The following is a 17131-nucleotide window of genomic DNA, read 5'->3' on the forward strand; positions in this document are numbered from 1 at the left end:
TTTCCCAACCCCTCACTGAGATACCTCCATTCACTTGTCAGTTAAAAGCACTATTTTGGGACCCTTGCTGCATCCTGAGATCCTTCAGCTTAACCGCCTGTGTACAAGTGCCAATCCTCCCCAATCCAGGCGCTTGTGATATGTCTAGCTCCGCCGTCAACTCTCATCCACAACCAATGAATCTCACCGGAAGGCCCAAAAAAAGTAACACCCTTGCACCAATTCAGCGTCTAAACCAGATCAGTGTTCGTGCTGCAGCAGCTTGACGAGTCTCAACTCGCTATTTTTGGCCCAAGTCTTCGTTTCAGATTCTGTCAAAAACTCAATCTCTGGCGCCGACAACAAGGAGCAATGGTCATTGGTCTTACGGAATACTTCCACTGCGATGGACGTGCACCGTGCTGCGCCTAAGGCGTTGTTGGGGTTAGCCTCAAATGGTAGCAGGCGCTGGCAGGCCCGTTCGTCAGGGCACAGGTTCTTCATAAGGCGGGGATGCTGCTGGCTGGCTGCATCATTCTATGACAGCAGCTCCGTCAGAACTTTAGTAGCTGTCTGCCAGTTTGGTGGTGGCTGGTTGACGCCTCCCTGTTCTTACTTACACCCACCCTCTATGCTTGCCGGGCCCTGACTAAAATGCCGTCCCTCCTCTTCTATTCCGTCTCCCTCGTCTCTCGCACCACCGCAGATTATACCGGTAGCGGTAGTGATAGTGAGCAGCATGGACCCAGCGACAAAACGACCCGGATCGTCGTTGGCGTTGTTGTGGGTGGCGTGGCGGCTATTGCGAGTGCGTCCCCTGCCCCATATCACAAAAAGCCAATCTAATTTGGCACTGGCGTGGACTTGGCTAGAAAGGCTAACGGTGTTTGCGTGCAGTCACCGCAGGAATAATCTTCTTCTTTATGAAAAAGCGCAAATGGGACCGCATACGCCAATGCGAGGAACGGCTGATCGATTATCAGTTGACCGCGGGGTACTCATCGAAACTCCAGTCAAGATCTGTCACGCCGGAGGATTATCTGAGTATGGTGGCTTCGTCGCCGCCGGCGGCATCGACAGCGACAACGTATGCGTATAATCCGAGCGCCGTAGCAGCAGGACAAGGACAAGGACAAGGTCACGGACAGGGGAACGCATCAGGGTCACGAGCAAGAGGGATGTCCGCGCCGGCTTCAACAACTCTCTCCAATTCAGTAGCAACTGTATCCCCAGAAGCACCACCACCCGCATACCAATCCCTCCATCCGCGCTACGATCCCTCGCGGTACTCACAAATCAGCACGAGGTTTTCATCTTCCTTTGATATGCCGAGGTCAAGTACCAGTACGTTCGGCAATGGGATTGGGAATGCGGCAGCATCGACGCCAACGACTGGGGGATATTCTGTTCTAGGGGTCCAGGGCTACAACCCTAGTCTGGGGGTGCAGCAGCAACAAGGGTTGCAGTATCCGCAGCATCAGTATCATCCTGGGCCGCGGCCGGCGGCGAACTGGCCATCTTCGTCATCGGCCGTACCTACGACTACCACGGACACAGCAGCGTCATCAGCACCAAATATCGCACCTGCATCCACGAGAGGATCCAGGCCTCAGTCTGAGACAGGAGAACGAGGACCCCGCCGTCCACGGCCGGTGTTGTCTCGCCTTATAACGAATCTTTGATTGGAGACAGGGGCGCTGCCGACGCCGTCGCAGATATCTATCGGTCATCTAATGGCCTAAGCTGGAAAGTTGTCTGAACAAAACTTTTTTTCCTTACACTAGCGTCTTGGAGTTCGGAATGGGATTTGGGAATGGGAGTCTATCTAATGGGGTTCGGCGTTAGGACTTGATCTGGGTTTGAAGATTAGGACTACAAGGTATATCCTGGAATTATGGAAGGGATATTCGTCCTTCATGAGGGTACTTTGATGCTTTCTGGAGATCGGGTATGGTGTATGGATCAGGATTATGAAGCTAGGGCATAATGATAATGGATTATGCAGTTCCTATTTATGAGTATATAAACTCCCCATGCGAAATATGACTGACTGTGAGCGTGGAATGAGTTCACTCAGGAGGGCATTAGGTACTCAGGACGTAGGCACAATGCTGCAGATTTCTCGTACACGTGGTCCCGCATCTTACAAAGGTGCTCACTTCCACTCTGTCAGTCTTACTGTCTAATCATATTATTCATCCAACTGCAAAGGTCCGTCCAACAGAACAGTTTGATGTGGAATTCAAAAAAGTATCGTATATGCCTATTTCCAGCCTTTCCATCCTAATGCATTCCTCCAATCGTCATTGCCCACAACTTCATCCATTTGCGCTGCTCCGATTTCAACCGGATAGCTGTCCTGCATCCATTTTATCCCACTTTCCTTCAGCTGGACAAGATAACCTTTCTTCCGGTGAAATGATCCATCTGGCAGTTTCTTGCCCCAGACTATTACAGTCTGTGTGGACCCCTCCATCGGCTGCACCAGAAAAAAATCGAGCCCAATCATTTCCGACAGAATCCAATTATTCTGATAAGTTCCCACGGCAAACTGCCTCCAAGGCTGGTCACTTGCTTCAGACCACTGAATGGGATTCGGTCTGTAGTCGTGGGTTTGCACTATGTGCAGCCAGGCTGATAGCTTGTGCAGAGGAAAGAACTTGCCTTTCACTGATACCCTGCCTCCTTTCCAGGTCAAGGATGGTAGTCTTTCGTTGCCAGCTTTGACCCGGGATGGATGCTGCGGTCCTGATCCTGTTAGGTCTGGCGCCCAGCATCGATCAGGCAGGGGCGAAGGGGCATCCCCGGCCAGGAGGTCGGCCGTGACAATCCCTGCCTCGACACAGTCCTGGATGACCTCCAGCAAAGACCGTCCACGATTGACTTTGACTCTGTCTCCACCCTCCACAGAGGAAAGCAGAGCGTAGACGCGGTCTTCTTCGTTCACCGTGTCTCGTCCGCTCGACGCTTCCCAGGCCTGTACCAGTGTGAGCAGCCGTGGTTCGTGCTCGTCAAACGAACTCCGAAATATCGACTTGTCTATTGAGCCAATAAATGCCTGACGGGGTCTGAGGCATCCGTCCCAGACGACTATGTTGGGATTGGCAACGACTGGGCTCGCTATCATTTTGCATGTTATGCACATCAGTCTGGGCCTGTCGACAGTTGCGTATCTGAGCATGCCGATCAAGGCATCTATTACTGTTCCATCAAGCATCTGCTCTCGAGTACACAGTACGCATTGCTTCGCCACCCAGGCTTCCTGAAAAGTCCAGACTCTTTTTAGCCATAGGCAAGACGTGAACTCTTTCAAGACATCCCTGGAGGCATTAATAGCTGCATCCACGTGGATCAGATGGTCAGCCGATACCACGTCGAATCTTGCTAGGCTTGTCACGTCAGGCAGGAGCACCAATACCTGTGTTGCGTTCTTGTAGTAATCTCTCATGCGCTTAATTTCGGCATTCTTCTCTTGCCGGTTGGTCTGATCGATGCAATATTGGTCAATCCATATATACTCATACCCGAGCTCCATTGCTCGAGTTGTTGCGCTTTCCAGTAGCTCTACTTTACTGACTTGGCTCCAGGTGTACGAGATTGCAGCATAGCGCTTCGTCTCAAGTTCCGCTGTTGCTATTACATCCCGCGTCTGAACGTGGATCAGCCTCAAGGGGTTGATAGTCTTGCCGTTGGGTTTACCAGATTGGGCAAACTTCATCACCGAGCCATGGACCCGCGGGGCCTCCGTCAAGACTACTGGTGGCAGCACGCTCGCCCTTTTCTTCGACTCCTTAAGGTTCTTGTAGTTTCGCCACGCATCCTGAATGCCTCCCCAGTTAGCCGGTTTGGGATGCTTCCGCTGCGGAGCCTCTTGGGTGATTTCGCGCGTCCACCACAGTATATTATCCGGCAGAAGAATGCTCCAGCTCTGGTCTGAGGCTCGGCATGTGTTCGAAACATGTATTGTCTCTGTTTCGGCAAGGCTGGTCAATAGGTCCTTCACGGCGGCCACGCTTTGTGGTGCTCGGTCAGCCCAGAGCTCTTCATTTTCCGTGTAGGACAAGGCGACTGGAACCGTACGATCACTCTCAGATCCGAGTTCGTCACCCAACTGGCCGCCGTCATGAACCTGTACCAGACCACCGACATCGCAAAATGGAGCGGCACAGACCTGAGGTCCGGGACTTTCAACCCTCAGTTGCAGCGCAGCAGCTCCAAAACGACTTTGACATGCTGCACAAAGCGCAATGAAAAGTTCAGCTAGTTGGGCCTGCTGCGCTGGAACTATCAGCCGGTTGCTGTCCAATTCCAAACTTGTGCTCCACTCAACGCCATCAGCAGCACGCAAGACAATATGAAGCTTTTGGTCCACAAGTCTGAAGGTCCCACTCGCAATATCCACGAAAATGGCTTCGTGGATAGTGTGCTTCACGACCTTCAACGGAACGGTCGAATGCAAAGAGTGAGATCTGTGCTCACCCGCATCTGCAGCTGGTGGACCAGGGTCCTGGGCTTGGGAGGCATCTGATAAGATGACCTCAAACTGCGTGCATGCGTCCTTCCCGATGCCAGGCTGGATGTCCCACCCGGTCACCTTGACTTTTTTAGAGCCGCCTGTAGTTTCTCGAATAGCGCCAAACTCCATGATGACACTCTATCTGTGATACGTCAGCCTACTAATCCACAGCCTTACGCCCCCGCTATCCAGTCAGTATGATTGTAGCTTGTTGATTAGGTCCGTATTAGAGAAAGAACTCATACCTTTGAAGGCTCCAATAGACTATGACCTGACTCAGTCTACAAAATGTCAGTTGTTATTTATGCTGATGTTTCTCTCAGTTATCAGGCTAGGCTCAGTTATTCCTGTATTTTCTTCAGCTCGTGTTCTTCAGGTCTAGCAGAGCTGAGGCTCCTAAGCCACAAGCCTGACAAGGAATCGCATCTTATTCGCCCAGCCACCCACCAGTAGCTCAACAGTCTATCCATATTAGTCTAGTAGTTGGAGTTCCAAGACCTAAGCCACACTTCTATCATTCGGTTATCACTCGCGCCTTGCCAGAAGTGAATGTGCTTCGTGAGTCCATTATCAGCGAGGACGCGAGGACGAGAGGTGGGATTAACCAATATATCATCAAATGCCATTCTACAACCCAGCTTCGGCTCCCTCTGGCTTGATTTACCATTTATACAAACCTCGCTGAAAAGCTCGCATCAAGTCTTGCGCAGGCTATCCCTCACGGTCTTGGAGGTTGCTGGAGCAATCAGCCAGACCAGCTGGAATGAAGGACTCCAGATGAATAAGTAACCAACAATTTTCTAGCCAGAGACGCAGCGTATAACTATACTCAGCTCAGACCAGTTCTGCCAAGAAAACACCCAACACATAGATCATGCCAATCCCACCACCATTACCTTGACCCTCAACCCCTTACCCACTATCGGCCCTTTATCGCTCGCACTCTGATCAGCATGAGCTCCGACTTTGGACAGCTGGCGCGCATCCAGCCTGGTCATCCAACTGTGCCTGGTGGGGTGTAAAGAGGAGTCCTGAATCACAGCCAACGAAAGCATAGCGACGACATCAGAAACAACGAGCTAACTCTCCCTTCTGGAGAACCAGGTGAAGGTGACTCACCGATCGCCTTTGGGTGACGGGCCCTCTAAACTTTGGTTGTGGCCTTGCTCTTCCGGGGTATGGAGATTTGTCAGGATGGTGCCTATATGACTTGCTGGTGTCTCACCAATATCAAGTGAGCCCGGGTTGTCTCGCTCCCTCTACCTTGATTCGGCAATGTCCGGTAGCTTTTCCGGACACTGCCATTGGCAGGAAAATCGTACGGTGTTGATTGAGACCCTAGCGGTGTAAAGATTTGATCCACTCCAGTTGCGTCCTCTATACTAGCTCGGCGGGTACTTCAACAAGCATGGGGTCAACTGTCTCGAATGCACCGTTCATTGGCGTGATATAGCCTGTCGGTATTCTCCCAGAGGAAGACGGCTACTTTTATTGGTAGGCTTGCTTCACTTGTGTCAGTTCCGTCACCTTTTACTATAAGGAGCAAGAGAGGACCGCGAGCGTTGCAACCTTTCTGAGATAGGCGCGCGGGCTACTTGGAGACCTTGCATTCAGGCGCAAGGCTAGCTCTGTGAAAGCACTGATCCTCGGCAAAACGGATCATCCCGTGCCTTGTGCTCAGTCTCCCGTCACTCGCATTAGTCCGTACTATTAGTCCATACTTTGGAGCGTTCTGGAGAATCCTTGCCATTTCGAGTATGTGCTCGCTCCCTGCGGACCAGACCTTGCTATGCAAAATGGTCCTAATGGGTCCTGACCACCTCTCTACGCCAAGGTCGATAGATCGAGCGTTCTGATCGGTAATTCTGGGAATCACCAAGCTCGCCACTGAAGGTCGATTGCAACGTCAGAAGATAAGACGAGGTGGTGAGGTGTGGTTGACGGGATACTAGACGATATTTCCATCTAACAAATCTAGACCAGAGACCTACGCCTATGATTGAGGGTACTCGGGATTTTGGCGCGTCTAGGCAATTACACAAGCTCTGGCGGGTATGCAGGGAGCGGGGATGGATCAGGGCGCGGCTCACGCTATCACAACGATGATTTGAAACCCCAATTTGAAGTCTTGAAACCAATTCCGAATTAAATCCTCGAAATCCGATTAAGGCAAGGCAAGACAAATCAAGTCAATTCAAACCAACTCAAGTCAGACCAATCAAGACAAATCAAACTAAGCCAAACTAAGTCAAGCCAAACCAAGTCAAGCGAGACCAAGTCAAATCAAGTCAATCAATTCCAAATCAATTCCAAATCACTTATATCGAGGGAGATATTGCTGGAAGGTAGGAGGGGTAGCCCCCCCACCCAACAAACTGCACGTCTGTAGGCTGAATAGCAGGCAGTTGGCGGCTGCCTGGATTTGGTCACTTGGTGATAGCGACGACTGACTGACATGCCCGGTGTCTAAAGTCGAGACGGAGTGACGCCGGATGGATAGTGAGATCGGCAGTCCCCCGGCTGTGCCCGAATCTTGCCTAGCCAGATCAAGAGCTTGACTAGAGAGCTGTCAGGCGGAGACCCAGTCACCTTCTGCCTGTGACCTGCCGCGCTGGCTCCAGCCTTACAAGTACCTCCAAGGATTTTGGGTTCGACTACGGAGTAATCTAATATTCTTCCGACTTCTGACAGGATTCTTCAGCCTTCAATATTGTCAGCCTGGGCCATCAAGAAGGATACGGCTGATTTTGCCAGACGGCGATCATCCGGTGCTTGTTCTTCCAGCAGCGGCGGGCGGCCATTAAGAGTGACGTTTCTGTGTTGGTTCAAGTGATTTCCAACACCAGGCGCCGTTTTCTCACTGGCGGCAGATCCCCGTCGACACTCGATCAACTTTCCATCCAGACCCTGGTCAAGCTCCATCTCCAGCAACCCCAGTCAGTCCCAGTCAGTCTAGTCCGTCCCCGTCAAGCCGTCAACCCCGTCAGCACCCATGGCCGCGTTTCTAGGTTGCATCGCTTAGATTCCCCTCCACCCCCTGCTCAAGAGCGCGGCGAAGCGCTGTGCCAAGCGGACCGTCAGCCTGCCTGCAGCCGCTCCTTCATCTGGGTTGACATCGTCTCAGGCACGTTGACTGTGCCGCAACTTCTGTTACCCCTCTTTTGTGCTTATGAAGCCATTGCAGGTTGAACCCCAGTGTTTGTCTCTGAGCTTACGCTCTGTATCTGGCATGATGTTCCATCCTACCGCGCTTGGTGGCGCTTTTCATCCCGCTGCGATGCCCAAAGGCTGCGTATGATTCCGGCTGATCACCCGTGGCGCTGCACTCGTCTCCGAGAGGTTCCAAAAGGCGCCAATATTTTCCAAGATTTTTCAAGGTTTTCCATTATTTTCCCAACCCTGCCGTTGACGAGACACAAGGAGGGGGGCTCAACCAGACTGTCGGGCCCGGTACGCGTCTTCTGCACCACCATCAGCTCATCCTCCCTATGATGTCCGACCTCGTTTGCCCGTTTGAGCTGTGATCGAGGAGATCTCGATTGCGCGCCTGTCATCCTCCCCATTGACGTGGACTCATTTTCGGTCTCGTTGTGGTCACCCTTTGGGTTATGCTTCGATAGAGGCACACCATCTCATGCAGAGGCTTCTTGCGTGCATTGCTTTCACCTTTGCTGCTCTCTCCGGCAAGTACTGGCCCTCCGCACAGGGGGGCTTCCAACAGCTGAGGCAGAGCCGTATATAACTGCGTTGGTGAAGTTGCATGTGGTTCTATCCCATCCCTGCCCTTACCTGGCATGTTCCGTAACCCTTTTGAGCCTACATAGACCCTCGTTCCCCAAGGCCTCATGTTGACCGGACCTTCGTCCTCCACAGGCTCCCACTACATGATAAATCCCGTGAAGATTATGACGGCCATCATGCACAGAATCCGGAGAAAGCGCAAGGTTTCGTCGGAGCTCGACCCGCGATGGGGTGATACGGCCATCTCATCGCCCAACGAGGGTTCCTGGAGCCAGTACGAAGTCTCAGCAGGGACCAGCCCGGTATCCGCCAGCTCTTCTGATCGCGACCATGGCCCCAAGCACAGCTCTGGAGAGCCGTCTCGGCCACATATAACTAGAGGCGAGGATGCGAGATCTCGAAATGAGGTCACTGTCAACTCATTGAACATGCCGACAGGCTACTACGACTCGAAACTACGACGTCAAAAGACGAAACCGCGCCTTCCGAAAGCCCAGCCTGTCCAGCCAAAACCTATCACTCTACCAAAATCCTGGGAAAAGAAGGATTTTGGGGACAATTCTGCGGACGAAGCTAGCGACAATGTTTCCACGCTGGGGTCCCCGCGGAGGCGAGGAGCAGATGATGCCCACTCTCGTGGATCGAAATCGCCGCCATTATCAGTCACTTCCCGGATGCGGCGACATAGCGGCCAGAGCACGACTCCAGACCCGATCTCCTCGGTGCCTGTGACGGCCAGCTCGCAGCGAACCAGTTTCAGCGCCGACGATCCTCGACTCGCGCAACATACACCGCTACAACTGCTGCCTGACAAGAAGCCTCAGAAGGGGCTAAAGGTTCGTGACGCGGTCCCCAACACTGCATCGCAGGAACTGGTCCCTTCGTACGACGATCTGTATGGCTAAGGCGGGGGGTTCTTTATTTGTTGTTGATATTTGCTTTTCAGTGTTTTGGAGATCCTAGTCATGGAACTATCCGCTGTTGGACAGCGTCCACGTTGTTTGTGTTGCGATCCACCTTGATTTTTCGCTATTGATTTCCCTAGCCACGCGCGAAGATACGGCCTGCATAGTGGCGTTATGCTTTATTGGGTGGTTGTTTGTGACTGTTCTTGGAAATAGTGGGTGGTACAAGCAGGGGACGAGGGCAAGACGGATGACAGATACGGGCATGTGGAGTGTCAGACCTGACCAGATTCAAGCAAATAAACCCTGTATTTTGATCTATAAATCTTACTCATTATTGCCAGTCTGCTCCAGCTTAATAATTGCTCTGGCCCCGGGTCTTCCGTGACGACTTCGGCGGGGTCTTCCGTTACTGACAGTCGGCCACCAATCCTGGTCGTCCGCCTTCCAATCATTCAATTGGCAGGTGAATATGCTCTGGAGATTAAAATCCTTTGACTGGCACTCGAAGTCCGAGTTTTCGCTTGCTCCTTTGTCACCGACTACTGTGTTAGGGAATCGAGCGTAGCCCAATGAGATTGCCGAAGCGCGCATAAGCCAGGCTGCATCTCTTGTCACATCACATCCCCGCCCACGCCCACGCCCAATCCCCCATCATCCCGTCACACTTGACCCCAATCATCCTCTGCGCTCCCCTGCCGATGTCTCATTTCTTGATTAGCTGCTGGCCGGATGTCTGGCCCGGTGAGGGGCAGGATGGCTGCGCTAGTGTACGCGCAACTCTTGTTTATGCCCCCAGCGTTCATCTGTGATCGAACGACGGCCACTGACCGGTCATGTCTTGGACTGAGCTTGCGCCTTGGAGCGGATTGCACCACCCGGCCTTTTTATCAATTTGGTTTCTGCCAGGGTAACCTGGACTTCGCTTGGAGTTGCAGCAAGTGAATCGAGTTCGGATGTCGGTTGGGCGCTGATCGTGCGACTGGAACCTTACCTTAAGACGAAGACTTCGCCTATCTCCTCATAAGGCTATTATAATTCTACGATACATCAAGTGCTCTTTCGCTCGCTTGCCTCGTTTTTCTCCTGTGAGGGAAGGTCGGATTCGATGCCAGAAAGGTCTGCCATCGATTGCGCGGCTTTTCTGGGTTTTGAATTTGCTGCGGTTTGATTTGTGCTGCGCTGGTCAGCTCAAGATGGGTCCCTCGGGCTTCAGCAAGAGGACTATCTCGAGATGGACAGTATTCGGTCTTCTCAGACTCGCTTCTGCATTGCGGACAACGCCAGGCTCACCGTGTGAGAGTGCTTGCAGCCCAGCCAATGCTACGCTGCCGTCGGAGATCGTCTGCTTTGATAGCGAGTACAACAATACCGAGGCGGGGAGAAAGTTCGAGGGCTGCATTGCATGCCAGCTGCAGAGCACCTTTGTAGACGATGCGTCAAGACAGTCGGACGTTGAATGGGGTCTTTGTACGTGCTCTTTCATTGTCTGGATGAACTGACAGCCATACTAACCGGGACAGTCAACCTCCGTTTTGCCTTCTCGTCATGCGTTTATGGGTATCCGGAGAAAGTGACCAACAGCTCTAACTCTTGCCCAGTTGCGTGCAAAGACATCGAATCATCAATCGAATTCCAATTGGACAGCCCCTCTGGCGAGAATATCGAGACCTGGTGCGATACCGCCTCGTTCGCCGATAACGAGATCACCGATTGTAATGCGTGCTATAATTTGACCTCCGATGAGCTGAGGCCCCAGGTATATCTGGCCAACTGTACGTCAGCACCTTGTCCCCATTCCCACTTCTTCAACTCACCAACAAAATGCAGTCCTCGAATCTCTCCGTTACAGCTGCCATTTCGAAACACCCACAGAAGAAGAATTCCCCATCACACCTAGCCGCATCTTCTCTGAGTCCCTCCTCCCTTCTTCCTCGGCAGACCTCATCTCCGGCGACGGTGACGGCGACAACTCCAATCTAGCCCTCATAATCGCCATGCCAATCCTTGGTTTCGTGATCCTGCTCTGTATCCTCGCGCTAGGGTGTTTCTTCTTCATCCGCTCCCGTCGTAAGAAGGCCCGTCGCCTGCGCCAGCCAGCACACCTCCACGCCCGCTGGAACGACACCGGAATTAGCACCCCACAATGGGCAATGGAGTACCCCGCGCAGGCGCAGGGTATGTACGGGCCCACTGTGTACTCACCACAACCGCATCATGGATATGCGCAGTCTCCGGGCTTCGGCTTCGGCTTTATTGATAATGATGGGCGCTCTCAGGAGGTTGGTTACTCAAAGGTCGTGGAACCGGTCATTGCGACGCCGTCGACGGCGTATTCACCCGAAGAGAAGGTGCCGCAGGCGCAAGTGCAGTCGTATCAGCAGCAAACATATTTTCAGCCGACACCGCCGAATAACGGAAAGGGGAGACAGGAGTGATTGCGGCCTGTCCTCACCGTGCCTTGTTGCTTTCTCTGAGTGCAAAGCCCGTCCCAGTCAGGTTCTAACTGCCTTTCTTGTTGAACTTGCATAGGCTCTATGGCGTGTCGGGCCCGGATATGTCCCTCCCCATCCTCATCTCCATCCCCATTATTATACCGTGCTTGAGCGTACCCTGGTCCCACATTCTGACGTATATCAAAGTCATGCCTGCTGCCAACTGTTGAATGTTGAATAGATACCCTGGAAAGAAGACTAATTAGCTAACATGAAACGTATAAAGCAAGCTGTACGCTTTTTCAAAGGTAGATAGAGGGTTGATGGTCATTCGGGTATGAGCAAGAGAAGCCACGGGGTGAGCCCTCTATAAATTCCACAGCACTGGCGCCTGGGCGGACTACGCGCCGGCGCGTTTCAGGCTACTGCACCTCCAACCCACGGCCAAGAGGATATTATTAGTATATTCACCGTCCAAGAGGTGCTACCAAGATATTTTCATCTAAATATATCATGGCGCAGGTAAACATGTCATGGCATTCCGGGTGACCGAAAGATGATCGGTGCCACTATGAAGCGCATAGGTACGAATGTGGTGGGTCGCCGTGCGGAGCGTCAGACCTCATTTCCAGGCGGCTGTTTTCAACTCTCCTCTTCTCTTCCTCGTCACGATCTAGCCAAAACAGACACCACCTAATCCCCCTACGACACTTCAAACTCATACCGTCACTTCTATTCGTGAGGATTGGGAAGCAAGCGACTAAAAAATGACGACTCTCTCCCCTGACCACCTCAAAACGCTCGAACAATCCCGTCAGCGCCTCATCCAACTAACACACTCTTTGGGCTCCCTGATTACAAGCCTAAACCAATCTGATCCTTTACCAACATGGTCCGTATTTCCTATTCAGCCCTGCTTCTTTCAATCCGTTTCTAGCAATCGACTAACAAATACCGCCAAAAGGTCCTCTCTTCAAACGCAAGCAAGCATCATCTCCAACAACCTCCAATCCATCTCCACACACCTCTCCGAGAACCACGAACTTCTACGGAGTATATCTGCCCTTCCAGCACCGGAATTCCCAACCAAAACGCACGCGAATACGCTTGAGCAGCTTCTGCGCACGAAACTTGATCCCAGAGTCGAGGATTGGGTGAGCAGAGGGCGGAAGGCGGATAATGCCGCTATCCAGGGGTCCTCCGGATCGACGGGGATGTTCTCAACGTTGCCGTCGGCTTCTGCAGCTGGGATGAACGCGGGCGTGGTGGGCGCGGGTGTCGGAGGTAGGCTTAGCGAAGATGATCTCGCGGCGCTGTGGGAGTGGGCGCCTGTTGAGGCGAATTCAGAGGCAAGAAGAAGGAACTGGGGAGGGAATTTCACGCTGGAGGAGAAGGAGAGGGGGATTCAGGAGGTTGTTGCGGAGTTGGGGTTGAAGAGGGTTTTAGAGGATGATGATGAGAGCGAGGAGGAAGAGGAAGAGATGGATGTTGGGTTTGGAGGGAGGATTGATGGTGCGCCTGATAACGCTGGCGCCGCAGCAGGGGAGCAGGCTTTGCCGCTGGTGCCGATCAATGAGATCCTACGGTACATGACCACGGGTGTGATGCCGGCGGTACGGTAATTCAAACAAAGCTACAGACCAACTGTATATACTAGCGATTCATTTCAGTGCCTGTCCGAATTATAAACTTTTAGACCGACGTGAACTGAGAGACCAAAGCCATCAAATAAAGCTCTAACCGCGTCGACGAGTCGTTGGCGTCCTGCCGGATGGCTTTGGGGACGGAGAAGCCGTGGAAGGCGAAGCGGACGAGGCGGGTGACCTTCTAGAGGAAGAAGTTTCGGCCTTGATCGCAGGCTTCCGTGACCTGCTCGCCTCTTCCTTCTCGGTCTTTGTAGGGCTGTTCCAGTAGTACAGCATCTGGGCGGCGAGGATGAGGTTTAGGGAGAAACCGGCGAGGAAGCCATACAGAATGAGCTTGTCGTCCACCTCCTGAAGGGTGGTGAAGATACGGGACAAGGAGCCTGCGAGGTAGTTGAACACCTGATCACATTAGCAAATTTCCGCAACATTAGGGCTGAAATGATCATACCGCAAAAGCACTCAGCTGTCCGGTTCCACCTTCCTGCCAGATAGTCAGGATCTGGGGCACCTTGCTGGCAACGCCCAAAACTCCCGCGCCCGCCTGAAGGTAGGCCATGGTTTGAGCATCAACGATAGAAGTGTCAACCAGCAAGGAATAAATGCTCGCTGCCACGACCGCAACAAACGCAGCCGCTGCTGCGGATCGGCCGGCATATGTCAAGACCAACACCCCTACCAAAACATCCTGCGCAGCGATGAATGCGGATTCGCCGTAGGTACTGAAAGGAAACTGGTTGCGCACTCCGTAGGAAAGCGTGATGAGCAAGCTGGCAGTCTCAAGCGCATACGACACAAAAGACACGCCCGCAGATGAGCCGGAGCGGATGAGCTTGAGAATCTGGGGAACCTTGACGATTCCACTAGCGCCAACAATACCAATCCCTAGAGCTTTCGAGATCGCAAGAGATGTGCATTCCGGATCCTGGGCAAGGTCAAGGTTGACGACGAGCGTGTTGTGGCAGCTTGAGCCAATCAAGGAGACAATCGCATCGTGGACAGGTTGCGGCACCGACGCGACGACGGGCCGGAGGTAAGGCTGGAGAGGGTCGACGAGCGTCTTCTGAATGACGTCCATGGTGGTGTATAGGATGGAGCTAGAGCACAGACGGGGTATTCCAGGCCTGGAACTAGCCTTGGAGGTCTGGAGGAACTGAGGGAAAGCTGATGAGCAATAGAAAGAGTGGTACGATGACCATTCCAGGACTCTTAGTGGCTCTTTCCAAAAAATGACTGCGTTTTTGGTCTTTACAGTCTAACCTACGATTTTCTCCCGCGCCGTCTTTGGCTTCATGTCGGCAATTGACCTCAACAGTGTGCTCTGCTGTCAATTCGCAGGCGCTCATCTGCCGTCATGATCCTCCGGTCTTCTTTCGGGAGGCTAGGAGCGGCTCGAGAGTCGTCCTTATGTTTACAATGCCTCAATCGCAGCCGGCCATCTTTCCCCGCAGTCAACAAGCACGCTTCGATCTCGCGGTTACAATCTACTGTTGCTGGGCAATCACCGTCGTCTGCTGTGAACAAGACGTATTTTTCCTCGCATAAGGGTGACAGTCATCTGACTCCACAACCGTCGCTTTTTACCTCGCTTTCTCCTAGCAATTCTCCTAGCCAGCTGAACCGTGGACACTCAACGCCCAGCACATCACCGGAGCTGTCGGAGTTGCCTCATCGCCGAAGGAAGCGGTTAAAGGAAGCGGCAGCACAAAACAATGGCGCCGAGCCGGTGATTCCACCAGATGCCTCCGCGCAACTGTCGAATTTCTCTTCAACGCTCCCCAAAACGTCACTGCGCCGCAAGTTGGCCGCCTTCTTCGCACTCACTAAACCCCGTCTCTCCTTCTTGGTCCTGCTCTCGACAACTTCGGCATATGGGATATACCCGGTATCCTCTATCCTTGCTCTCGATCCTACAATTGCGCCGCTTCCTACCCTTTCTACCTCCACCTTGACATTCCTTTACTTGACAACCGGGACATTCCTCTCCGCCTGTAGCGCCAACACTTTGAACATGATTTTCGAACCGAAATACGACGCCCAAATGTCACGGACGCGCAATAGGCCTCTGGTCCGTGGCCTTGTCACCCGCCGTGCGGCCGTACTCTTCGCCATTGCAACGGCCGCCGTGGGACTGAGTCTGCTATACTTCGGAACAAACCCCACGGTAACTGGACTGTCCGCCGCTAATATCGCGCTCTACGCGTTTGTATACACGCCACTGAAGCGAATGCATGTGATAAACACTTGGGTTGGTGCTGTCGTGGGTGGTATTCCTCCAATGATGGGTTGGGTTGCAGCGGCCGGGCAAGGAGCAACAACGGGACATGACACCTGGCGGGACATGCTTTTCGGCGAAAACAGTCTCGGCGGCTGGCTTCTTGGGGGAATCCTTTTTGCCTGGCAATTTCCTCATTTCAACGCCTTATCGCACACCATCCGCGAGGAATACAAGGGAGCCGGATACAAGATGCTTTGCTGGACAAACCCAGCCCGCAACGCTCGCGTCGCCCTGCGCTACTCAGTCCTCATGTTTCCTCTCTCTATTGGTCTCTGGTGGGCAGGGATCGTAGGACACGGCTTCTTAGTTAGCAGCACTGTTGCGAACGGCTGGTTGACGAAAGAGGCTTACGGATTCTGGAAGCACCAGGGTGCCAATGGTACTGCTAGAGGCTTGTTCTGGGCCAGTATCTGGCAATTGCCAATTCTCCTTGTTGGAGCTCTCGTCACGAAGAAGGGCCTCTGGGACGGTGTCTGGGGAGGCATCTTTGGCCAGCCGATTGAAGACGACGACGATGACTACGTATATTATGAGGAGGTTTCTTCCGGGAAAGCTATTAACCAGAGCCCTACCAGTCCCTCAAGCCCAGTTGTTTGACTGAAGAATGATGAATTTAATTTCTCTTCTCAGCTTGTATTACATTGTTTTGGTAAACGGTGGCGTTTTGCATAGGGGATATGGTGTGTTCTTGCTCTTAATCTGACTAGATGTACATATATAGGCGAATACAAAAAGCTCCCAGCAGGGCTGCTACATTCAACAATTCAATCCGTGACTGGTAACGAAACAGTGCCTTGAAACTCCCTTCAGCGTTAGCTCTAGTCCCCAGTTACCATCCCTCACTAGGCGATTCGACAACCTCAACTATGCTCGAGGCGCGCATCCTGCAGAATACGCAGCTTATTGCCAAGATCAGAATTGGACATATCTGATACATTCAGCGCGCCAGGGTACCCTCGCTTCATCTACAGTCGGTATTTTATGGATCATGCTGTAGTAGGTATCCAGGGCTTCATGGATGCAGCAGCTACTCCAATGGACCGCCTAAACCGGTGGGCGGAATTCATGAGCAGGTGTATTGAAATCCATTCTTGTCCTCGAGAATAAGCTAAAAGTAAGCCCCCTAGCAGGAAACAAAGTTGTTTCCACTGGCCCCGGTGTGGGTAATCACGCCTGCAATCTCTCCATCCTCGTTGAAGATCACACGGTCCGCACCTGGCGAACCACCGCTGTAGATTCGTCCAGAGCTCAGGATGGGGAACTCATAGTAGGTGGGATCGACGCTGAAGTCGAAGCCCTCGTAGTTGTTGTAGACGTGCGGGTAGTCGTTGACATCGTCGCCGGACTGCTCGAGGCTGTAGCCTTCATTTGCAGCGGCGGAGACGGCGGATGAGGAGTAGCACACACTGCCGCAGGTGTAGGCGCAGTCGCGAGTCTCGACGGCTGGGAGAGCGAGGGTGAGAGAGGTGGAAAGGAGAAGGGTGAGGAAGGTCTGGGCATTTTCGTCAGTATACTCTGTTTAATCAAGTGAAATATAAAAGGAAACTAGCAGATAGTACCTTGACTTGGAACATCTCGTCTGCGTCCTTGGGGTGAATACCTGCTGAATCTGTCTTATGGTATAGAAGTGCGCT

At 52.7% G+C, this 17131-nt stretch overlaps 9 protein-coding genes across 9 annotated transcripts; 6 read left to right on the forward strand and 3 right to left on the reverse strand.

The window, feature by feature from the left end:
• The first annotated feature begins 369 nt into the window (after positions 1–369).
• BDW70DRAFT_131462 (uncharacterized protein) lies at positions 370–1993 on the forward strand. Its single transcript, XM_073735986.1, has 2 exons — positions 370–787; positions 877–1993. The coding sequence occupies exons 1-2, from the start codon at positions 634–636 to the stop codon at positions 1659–1661; spliced, it is 939 nt and encodes a 312-aa protein (XP_073598545.1). The 5' UTR covers positions 370–633; the 3' UTR covers positions 1662–1993.
• BDW70DRAFT_165797 (HET domain protein) lies at positions 1805–4664 on the reverse strand (the record flags this gene model as incomplete). Its single annotated transcript, XM_073741828.1, has 2 exons — positions 2294–4664; positions 1805–1987 (listed from the first exon to the last, which is right to left on the reverse strand). The coding sequence occupies exons 1-2, from the start codon at positions 4622–4624 to the stop codon at positions 1805–1807; spliced, it is 2514 nt and encodes an 837-aa protein (XP_073598546.1). The 5' UTR covers positions 4625–4664.
• A 3602-nt stretch (positions 4665–8266) lies between these two features.
• Positions 8267–9484, forward strand: BDW70DRAFT_131470 (uncharacterized protein). Its single transcript, XM_073735987.1, has 2 exons — positions 8267–8287; positions 8369–9484. Exon 2 carries the CDS (start codon positions 8380–8382, stop codon positions 9139–9141), a length of 762 nt encoding a protein of 253 aa, XP_073598547.1. The 5' UTR covers positions 8267–8287; positions 8369–8379; the 3' UTR covers positions 9142–9484.
• Positions 9485–9488: 4 nt separating this feature from the next.
• On the forward strand, positions 9489–10420 carry BDW70DRAFT_131471 (uncharacterized protein). The gene has a single exon (XM_073735988.1). The coding sequence runs from the start codon at positions 9874–9876 to the stop codon at positions 10084–10086; it is 213 nt and encodes a 70-aa protein (XP_073598548.1). The 5' UTR covers positions 9489–9873; the 3' UTR covers positions 10087–10420.
• On the forward strand, positions 10037–11709 carry BDW70DRAFT_9433 (uncharacterized protein). The gene is made up of 3 exons (XM_073745238.1): positions 10037–10611; positions 10665–10916; positions 10972–11709. Exons 1-3 carry the CDS (start codon positions 10338–10340, stop codon positions 11577–11579), a joined length of 1134 nt encoding a protein of 377 aa, XP_073598549.1. The 5' UTR covers positions 10037–10337; the 3' UTR covers positions 11580–11709.
• A 407-nt stretch (positions 11710–12116) lies between these two features.
• Positions 12117–13301, forward strand: med8 (RNA polymerase II mediator complex subunit MED8). The gene is made up of 2 exons (XM_073745240.1): positions 12117–12468; positions 12541–13301. The coding sequence occupies exons 1-2, from the start codon at positions 12344–12346 to the stop codon at positions 13196–13198; spliced, it is 783 nt and encodes a 260-aa protein (XP_073598550.1). The 5' UTR covers positions 12117–12343; the 3' UTR covers positions 13199–13301.
• On the reverse strand, positions 13256–14378 carry BDW70DRAFT_9440 (putative monosaccharide-P-dolichol utilization protein). Its single transcript, XM_073745239.1, has 2 exons — positions 13671–14378; positions 13256–13621 (listed from the first exon to the last, which is right to left on the reverse strand). Exons 1-2 carry the CDS (start codon positions 14295–14297, stop codon positions 13313–13315), a joined length of 936 nt encoding a protein of 311 aa, XP_073598551.1. The 5' UTR covers positions 14298–14378; the 3' UTR covers positions 13256–13312.
• Positions 14379–14528: 150 nt separating this feature from the next.
• On the forward strand, positions 14529–16260 carry cox10 (protoheme IX farnesyltransferase). Its single transcript, XM_073735989.1, has one exon. It carries the CDS (start codon positions 14574–14576, stop codon positions 16092–16094), a length of 1521 nt encoding a protein of 506 aa, XP_073598552.1. The 5' UTR covers positions 14529–14573; the 3' UTR covers positions 16095–16260.
• A 6-nt stretch (positions 16261–16266) lies between these two features.
• On the reverse strand, positions 16267–17098 carry BDW70DRAFT_131477 (extracellular guanyl-specific ribonuclease RntA). Its single transcript, XM_073735990.1, has 2 exons — positions 17057–17098; positions 16267–16989 (listed from the first exon to the last, which is right to left on the reverse strand). Exons 1-2 carry the CDS (start codon positions 17069–17071, stop codon positions 16621–16623), a joined length of 384 nt encoding a protein of 127 aa, XP_073598553.1. The 5' UTR covers positions 17072–17098; the 3' UTR covers positions 16267–16620.
• Positions 17099–17131: the final 33 nt, after the last annotated feature.

The sequence above is a fragment of the Aspergillus foveolatus genome (genome assembly GCF_047715535.1).
Source record: "Aspergillus foveolatus strain CBS 279.81 unplaced genomic scaffold BDW70scaffold_10, whole genome shotgun sequence".
Classification (NCBI taxonomy): Eukaryota; Fungi; Ascomycota; class Eurotiomycetes; order Eurotiales; family Aspergillaceae; genus Aspergillus; species Aspergillus foveolatus.